This window comes from Lactuca serriola, chromosome 7 (assembly GCF_051521515.1).
Source record: "Lactuca serriola cultivar US96UC23 chromosome 7, Lser_US96UC23_V15, whole genome shotgun sequence".
In the NCBI taxonomy this organism is placed as follows: Eukaryota; Viridiplantae; Streptophyta; class Magnoliopsida; order Asterales; family Asteraceae; genus Lactuca; species Lactuca serriola.
The window spans coordinates 32893047-32902500 of NC_136414.1; the positions used below are offsets into that span (position 1 = coordinate 32893047).

At 34.7% G+C, this 9454-nt stretch overlaps 1 protein-coding gene across 1 annotated transcript; it reads left to right on the top strand.

The window, feature by feature from the left end:
• Nucleotides 1–2265, top strand: LOC145063551 (GDSL-like Lipase/Acylhydrolase superfamily protein). The gene is made up of 5 exons (XM_079011147.1): nt 1–287; nt 379–606; nt 907–1055; nt 1336–1609; nt 1895–2265. Exons 1-5 carry the CDS (start codon nt 8–10, stop codon nt 2101–2103), a joined length of 1140 nt encoding a protein of 379 aa, XP_078867273.1. The 5' UTR covers nt 1–7; the 3' UTR covers nt 2104–2265.
• The last annotated feature ends 7189 nt before the right edge of the window (nt 2266–9454 follow it).

Sequence of the window (9454 nt, forward strand, 5' to 3'; positions counted from 1 at the left end):
CTTTGCGATGACAAAGAAAAATATTATTTTTCGTAATCATTGTGAAATTATGAACATAGTAACTCTCTTCTTTCTTTTCGTTTGTGTCTACACAACACTTTCTTTCTCAATTCCATTAAAGTATGACAAAATCTATAGCTTTGGTGATTCCCTAGCAGACACCGGAAACTTCTTGCATTCAGGTGCAATGACAAACCCAGTCATCGGAAAGCTTCCGTATGGTGAGACGTTCTTTCATCATGCAACTGGTCGTTGCTCAAATGGAAGGCTTATCGTTGACTTCATCGGTATAGAATTTACTTCTTTAGTTCTTTCGTTGTTTTTTATCGTATCTATTATGTAATTTTGCTTTTATGTGATGATCATCCAAAAACACAGCTGAGAAATATAGCGTACCATATCTACCACCATATTTAACAATTGTTGAAAGCTTGAAGTTAAAAGGTGAACATGGAGTTAACTTTGCTGTTGCTGGAGCTACTGCACTTGATTCGAAATTTTTTTATGATCAAGGCATTGGGCAAGCTCTTTGGACAAACCACTCCTTAACCACTCAGTTGGGCTGGTTCAAGCAGCTCAAGTCAACCATGTGCACAACTAAACAAGGTAACAAATATGGGCAACGAGTTTTAGAGTCCATACTCATTGTTTTAAATGATTTCACGTGTTGTTTTTATTTATTTATTTATTTTTTTGGCTTAATAAACGACTTAAGGTTTTTCCCATTAAGTTGTTTTTCACAATGTTTCGTCATTTACTTACTCTTCCTTTCATTTCCCCAAGTCTACCTTAATTTCTCAAATATATTTTAAATATTGTTTATCCGAAAACATTTTACCCATATACCAGTTATAGTACATGTTGAGCCATATTTACGTGCTTTAATTACCTTTTTGTGTAATGCAGAATGCGATAGGTACTTCAAGAGATCGCTATTTCTATTGGGAGAAATTGGTGGTAATGACTACAATTATGCATTTTTCTTGGGTGTAACTGTTAATAAATTAAAAAGAATGGTGCCTTTGGTTGTGGGTTTGATCACTGCTGCCGCCAGAGTAAGTATTTGTGACATGGTGTTGCATTTGTCGCTGGAGCTGATTCGTACACAACAATGTTTTTTCATACACAACAATTTGTGCTTTAAAATATTGTATTGTATAACTCTATAAAATACAAATTGTTGTGTATAGAGAAAAACTGTTGTATAAGACTCACTTCCTAATATATAACAATGTATCTTCATTGGTGTATTTATTAAAACATCTTATTATGAAACATTGCCATCATTTGAATTTCAGCCTTTGACATAAATGTATAATGAATTATGTTTTGAAGATGTTGATTGAAGAAGGTGCCAAGGAGTTGGTGGTGCCAGGGAATTTTCCTATTGGTTGCTTGGGGGCTTACCTAACGTTGTTTGAAACTAAAGACAAAACAGCTTATGATGAAAACGGTTGTTTGAAAGCACACAATACTTTCTCAAAGTATCACAATGCTCAACTCAAGCTATCCTTGGAGAAATTAAGGCATAAATACCCTCAAGCTCGGATCATCTATGCTGACTACTATGGTGCTGCGAAGGCCTTATTCCACATACCACACCATCTTGGTAACATTTTACAAGTCTTAAATCCATAACTATTACTTAGCTAAAGAAATAATTATACTATATCATAGCTAGTATGAAGTATGACAAATCAAACATTTACAACTTTGGTACCTCTACAGGTTGTTGTGTAATTAAAGTATGGTAGGCCAACTGTTATTATTTAGCAACGTACACTTTTATATGTATATATGTATGCAAATAGGATATTTTACGTATGTATGAAATTTGGATGCTAATGCTAAATTTGGATTCCTGAATGACATATTATTTGATGTATACATTTAGGACTTGAGAATGGAGCTTTGAATGCTTGTTGTGGAGGGGGTGGACCATACAACTTCAACTACAAAGCAAGGTGTGGTCACATTGGTTCAAAAGCATGCAAGGATCCATCTACTTATGCAAATTGGGATGGGGTGCACCTGACTGAGACAGCTTATAGGCATGTAGCTATGGGATTGCTCAATGGAAATTTCACTTCTCCACCTATCTAGTGTTCAATTTCTTCGAATTCTTCATCTATGTTGTAATAAATAGTTATATTTTGTTATTTGTTAGTGCAGAAAAAGAGTTTATTTGCTCAACAAATTAGGAAATAGTTTTATATTTTTGATGGATTTATTGGAAATAAAATGGTTAATTAATATTTAATAAGATATATCTTGTAGTGTGTAGCAATTGATTACATGATTCCATTTTAATAATCATAAATCGAGTCTTGATCTGCCTCTAATTCATTTATAAGGATTGGCATAAAAAACTGATGCATTAAATCAATAGATTGATCGATATAACATGTCTTGATTTACTTTTCAAGTTAAGGAAGATATAGACAACCACAACATATTTTTCTTTTATTAAATTTTTTGTTTCGCACAGTAACAATTCAGAACTCTAACCTAGGAAATCGTAGGTGGGTGGTGTGTCAGCTGTGACCGATCCATATGGTCAGGAAGATTGACTCCTCAAAGATCACATTTCGGGAGATAATGGTTTTGTGAATGGAAAGCTCAGGAAACCACTATCTAAGGTATAGGAAAGGTAGCTTACAAAGATGCACAAAGTGGTGCATGGAAATATTTTTTGTGGTGAGAAGTGGGTAGCATAAGCAACTGAATACACAAAGATGTGTATAAGCAGGATGATGTTGGAAAATACAAAAGTATGTGGTTTCGATTTTAATAGAGGTAGATGAAATGATATTTAGGAGATAAATTGTGATGTTAAGAGCTTCAACCCATAATTTAGGTCGGAGATGGAATGGAACAAAAGAATGTGTATGGTGTTATTCGTTGTGCGAAAAATTCTTTCGGACTTACTATCCGGTTGAATGAGGGCATTAGAAGCAAAATTGAGTACCTTGGGATGCTAAAAATTTATGAAAGACGGTGTTGTTGTACTCACTACCATTGTCATATTCGATAGATTTATATATGGTACAACCGAACTCAGTTTTGATCAATAGAGCAAAGTGTAGAGTGATGTGTAATTGATAGTCAAAAAATATACTTGAAAATTTGTTGTCATAAAATATATAGACTTGAAAATACAAATTTAGTTTTACATTTGTAATTTCCAACAAATCAAACTGACTACCTACATCAGGTAGTGTACCTGATCAATGACAGTATAGCTTAGGTAAGTAAGGGTAACAAACACATGAGGGACAAGTGTATACTAACATATCAATATCTTCTTATTAATCAATCTCAAAAGAAAGCAAATACAGGGGAATAATTGTCATTCAAATAAACTAGCAAACAAATAAGCAAATAAATAATCAAATAACCATAACCACCATGGATAACTTCATAAATAACCTAATATGAAGGTAATCATATTTGTATTTAATACATCCTAGTTCATTTAATTAACATCATTTAAATGATATTAGTAACTTATCCATTAATTCCTAAATTGATTAACCTCATGCTAATTCCATTAATCTTATGATTCTAAGTAGTCTACTAATAAGGATAACTCCTTAGACTCAATCCATTCATTCATATTATGTAATGACACAATAGGTATAATCAATCCAATTGTTAGTGGCGACCTCTCAAATTTTCCAAGTTATTGGATCAATCAGAAATATTAAATCAGTTTTATTATGGTTAACCTAGGGTATCTCACAACTAGTCACGACTGCCTACACTCTTTACTCAGTTTTCCATCTTGGACAAATTAATAAACAATGTGATTCAAGATACATAATATGAACCTAATCATAAATCATTCACTCAGTTACATAAACATAATAAAATCATTATCAATACTCATGGATCTTTAATTGAGCATAAACATAATAAATTGAATAACTCTCAATACCAAATATCAATCAATCAAAGAAAATAGGGTTTCATAAATAACAAATAATCATAATGGGTCTAAATCTTAAAAAGAACATATAAGAAATCAAAAAGCTTTCTAATTATAGATAGAAAAGTAAATAGATCGATAATCTAATGATTTCTTCTATTGATCTTCAGATTTATGCATCTATATCAGACTGTCGGTTGATATAGCCTTCTAGACTCTCAAAATGGTCTTCTTTGGATGTATTCTTGTTATTTTCTTTTTTGATAATGATTACTGTTGGGTCAAAATATGGTTTATACTTTGCTTTTCTGGGCAATTGTATTTTTCTGTAATATTTTTGGAGTTTACGGTCATGTTTACGGTTGAGTTTACGGCCGTAAACACCTTACGGCCATAAACCCATTTACGGCCCATGTTACCCGACCCATGTTCTCCAAGTATAAATATAGGTGTTAAGGTGAGGAGTAGAGATTGATGAACCCTAGAGAGTTTACGGCCAGAGAGACAGAAGAACTATTGTGTGTTAGTGTGTGTGAATCTCTTGTATCCGAATCATCATTCTATTCATTAATACATTGAGATTCATCATCTTCTTCTTCTCCTTCTCCTTCTCTTCTATTTGATCTGACGTCATCCGTTTGATTGGGATTCCGCACCATCAAACGGATTTGATTGATACACAGGCAAATTAGGGACTTACAATTGGTATCAGAGCCAAGTTGTATCAGTCAATTTTGTCAGATTTGGGGCATTATTTGATCTTATTGTCGAAATATTTTTGCGTTTTTGGATAGATATCGCAAAAATAAGGGGGATTTGTTCTTCGTGTTTTTCATAAAAAAAGGTTTTTGATCGAGTTTTGGAGCTTCAAAGTCGAAAAATCGGTGTTTTTGGTCGGAGTTTGCGGCCGGCGGCTAGGGTTTCGGAGTTCACGGCTCGAGGATTCACGGTCCGAGCTTGCGGCTCGGAGTTTACGGCGTCAGACTCGGCCTCGGTGGTTTACAGCCTTGCTCAATAGCCTCGTCCTTGCATAGCTCCTTGGCCTCGCAAGAACCAGCCTCGCTTCGCACAGATAAAAAAATCGGAATTTCGGAGGCGCCTGGGATCGAACCCGGGTCTCCTGCCAACTAAACCTTGCGGCTTGCCAAATCGGCTAGAAGACCGTTTGTTACTTCCCTTCCGAATTTAATTCATAAAGCTTCTTTCTCGGTTTAACCCAAAATTCACTTTTTTTTAGTTTTAAATTCTATTTTCATCCAAAAAATAAATAAATAAATAATAATAATAATAATAATAATAATAATAATAATAAAATAAATAAATAAATAAATAAATAAATAATAAAAATAATAATAATAATAAAATAATAATAATAATAATAATAATAATAATTGTTTTTATTTTTGACTTTTTATTTCAAATTTTGACTTTGACTTTCAAGTTTGACCTTTGACTTTAAACTTTGACTTTTTCGTTTAATTTTTAAAATTTTTAAATTTAACTTTTCGGTTTGACTTTCAAGTTTGATTTTTTTAAGTCTGACTTCTTCAACGTTGACTTTTTCATATTTGACTTTTGAGTTTGATTTTTTTTTAAATTTGACTTTTAAGTTTTATTTTAGCTTCTAGTTGTGTTTTTAATCGATTTTAAGGTCTACGAGGGAGTTGAAAACATGAAAGAGAGCCGTCAGAATATGTTAAGACAAAATTTCAACATTTTTGATTATATCCCTGGAGAAACCTTCGAAACTCAGTTGCAGCGATTTACTACACTCACTACTGAGATGAATATAGTTGGGATCTTCTTGGCCAAATATGAGATAAACAAAAAGCTATTGAATTCACTTCCGAAATCGTGGGATATGAACGTGGCTATCATCAAGAAGACAAAAGATCTCAATCGTCTTAGTATTGCTGATGTAATTGAAGAGCTTGACGCTTTGAAGTGTGGAAATACAAAGAGTTCTGCAAACATCTTGGTTAATGAAGTTTCAGGTTCTCAATCATGTGAAGTTTCATGTACACTATCTAGTGAAGATACGATTAAATTTCTTCGGGAACAAATTGATTTATTTAAAAGAGAAGTTGAGGACCTGAGATATGAAGGATATCAACTCAGGAAAGGACAGAAACCCCTGAAGGCTGAATTAGAAGCAAAACCCAAGGACTTTAGGAAACTTCAGTAAGAGTATAGCAACAAGTGTGAAAATTATGATTATATTAAGAGACAACTTGCTGCTGTAACTAAAGAACTTGACGCTTTAAAAATTAAGTGTGGAAAAACAGACGTTAGTTTTAAAAATTATACTGCATCAAGTCAGACAGTCGAGTCCTTATATGAAACCCAATTAAAATTCAAAGAAAATCAAAGCACGGGTCTAGGGTATGATAGTGTTCCCCCTCCTTTCAATCATAACTACACATCCATCCCCATGACAAAGAAAGAAATTGACAGGGATGCACATCTTTAATATGGAAAACGAACTGGATTTGTGTCAGGAGGAGTTATTAATATTAAAGATACTAATGTTGCTACTTCTTGTGCAGGCAAAGTAACAGAAGATGAGAACAAGGAGAAAACCATTGAAAAATCCAACATCTCCTTGAACTCAGAATCTGTTGCTTCGAATTCTGTTACTCCTAACAAACCTGCCGTTGAGAAATATAGGCCTCCAATTCCAACGCAACAGAGTGCCTATTGCAAGTGTGCATCTGGGATCAATAAGAGACAAGGCAAGGATACGCCACCAGGGGAGGGAAGAAACAATTTCCAAGTGAAGAAAAGGACTTGTTTTCACTATAGAACACCTGGACACATTGCCAGAAACTGTCCAAATCGCGCATACGTTACTTACTATGCATAAGGATGGCTGAACGCACCAAGAGGAAGATACTCCAAAAGAAACCCCTCAAGGTCACGTTCAGACCATGATGACTGGAATGTGTACAAGGCCAAGCATCCAACTCCCAAGAACAAGAAGGGAATGCTGGCCCAGAAATCTAGTTCAAGAGATGCTCCTGTGAAGCCAAGACCGGTTAGGTCAAAGTCATCTCGGCAGCCAGCTTCAAATTCCAAATCAAGTGCCGAGGCACCCATCGGATCGAACAAGAAATGGGTTAAACCCGAATATAGATGGGTTCCAAAGGTGAAAACTCCCAACTCTTCTAATGACTCTAATATTTCATTGTCTTATGTTTGTGATAAGCAGGATATGTCATGGGAGAGAGTACCCTGCATTGATGAAAAAGGTCGACCCAGTTTCAAAATGGATTGGGTTCCAAAGACCAATTAATCCCGCTCTGTGTCGGAGCAGCTATGGAGACATATCATCAGACTTCGGTTTGTTGGTAGTGGCTGCTCCTAGCATATGATAGGGGACATCTCTCAAATATACAACACTCATAACTTTGTTCGAGAGTTTGTGTCCTTTGCGGGAAAGGAAAGAAGGAAAGAAAAGAAGGGATCACATGGGGTTAGTGCTTAATGACATGAAGAATTTTCGGATCTGTTCTGAGATTACGTGTGTTGTTCTCAGACCTTCTGGATGCAAATTCAATCGGTGACTTACGGTTTGAGCTTTCTTCTCTATACTCCTAAGTTTTTCTTAAGCTGATTCGCTTTAAAGACTAATTTTTGTTTTATGATAGTTTAAATTTGCGCATTTATTTTCGTTTCTCTCTTATGCACAAATTTAGGGGGAGAAATAAAAACAAAACAAAAATTTTAAAATTTTAAAAAAAAATCCAAACACATTAGAAAATCAGAAAATAAAAAAAAAACAAAAATGTTAGTTATGAAGTGTGCTTGAGGGAGATGTTTTGGGAAGTGATATTATCAAGTGATAACAGGCAACTTGAGTCTGCGTAACGTACCCGAAGTCGAAGGGTTTATGCTCTGGTTTGATGCGTCAGTAGGCATGAAAAATTTTAAATGGACATGACTAGGCAAAGCTGAACTTAGGAAATTTATAGACTTGACAAATGTTGACCTAGTTAGATCCATTCAGCCTGACAATACGACGCTTGGATAGGTTGAGCAGGGAGATATATATGGGAATCTACTCGTCACATTAAATGAACCCGTACTTGGAACCGTGGTTTAACTTTTCCTCGATGTGCGAATTCTGTCCTTAATTCCAATTGGATGGGGCGACTGGTAAATTCCGAGAAATTAGGTCTGTAGAATATCATTTTCTTTCTTTCCGTCTGTTAGTTATATGTTGTCTCCTTTGCGTGACTTCCAATCCGACCTGGTACACAACATATGCAACTCTATTTCTCTGCATGTTATATATGTGAAATACTTCTTATCTGTTAGCCATATGTTGTCTCCTTTGCGTGACTTCTAATCCGACCTGGTACACAGCATATGCAACCTTCTTCTTCTCAACCCCTCCGAAGTAATAAGTAATAGAATTCTGAATCTATCCTCTCTCTGAATGGTTGTCTGCTCACCCAATGTAAGGAGTACTCTGGAAGTTCTTGATGGCTGGGGCATATCAGGAAACGGGAAACACGTTCTAGTACACTTAAAATTGAACACATACAGATTGTCTATAGATCTCGCTGCTCAATTTAGGTAGACAACAATATCCCTGGTCGTCGTCAAATGAATGGTCCTTAAGATATAGTATCTAAGAAATTAGGAACAGATATAATTTTTAGGAACTTAAGTTCACTTTGTCTTGTAACAAATAGTGTGTCCTAAATATGTCACAATTTTTCATGTTTAAGTGGACCACAATACCGACGATCGACCAGACAAAGATGTGAATATGGATGGTACCGACAAGTGGATTAAGGTTGTCTAAAAACTTTGATCCCAAATCACTCTTAAAGTTAAATATCATTTTATTTTTCTTAAATTTGTCATAGTTTCTTCTAATTTAAATATTAGGGGAGAATTAAAAATTAAAAAAATAAAATAAATAAATAAATTCAGAAAAAATTCAAAAATCAAAGAAAAATAAAAAAATTAATTAAAAATCCAAAAATAGTGTTATTTCTGTTTTATTTCTTGTTCAGAAAAATCAAAAATCCAAAAATATTTTTGTTTCTGTTTTGATTTATGTGCTAAGTTTTCTTTTAGTTTTGTTTTGTCTTGAAAAGTGATTTCAGGTATAGATAAGACTCATAGAATTTGTGTTGAAGATTTCTGAGCCAAGGCTTCATCCGTGAGCATCAAAGAATTCTCATTTGAAGGAGCAAGAAATGAAGATTATTCTTTCGACATTCAATCCTTCAACCCCAGAAGCAAGGTGAAACAGAAATTGAAGATTATGTGACGGATTGCATTGAAGCCTCCTCAATCAGTCTGCTGCTAGCGTTGTACCTGCTGAAATGATCAAGAAGATTTGTTCTCTCTGATGTTCTCTCTGAAGATTCTTAAGCTGAAAGCGCCATCTTTCAAGAATCAGTACAAGATGCCTCCTCACCCAATGTGCGTTCAATTCCAAATCTTGAAGAATTGCCCAAGTGCTCAAGATGAAGTCATTCATTGAAGATAAATGCTGAAGCCAAGCTCTCG

Bases quoted from the DNA above. Each gene is read 5' to 3' on its own strand.
- LOC145063551 (XM_079011147.1), top strand. From the start codon at position 8: ATGACAAAGAAAAATATTATTTTTCGTAATCATTGTGAAATTATGAAC. The intron at 1,056-1,335 runs GTAAGTATTTGT...TATGTTTTGAAG, and splicing joins TGATCACTGCTGCCGCCAGA to ATGTTGATTGAAGAAGGTGC. The intron at 1,610-1,894 runs GTAACATTTTAC...GTATACATTTAG, and splicing joins CCACATACCACACCATCTTG to GACTTGAGAATGGAGCTTTG.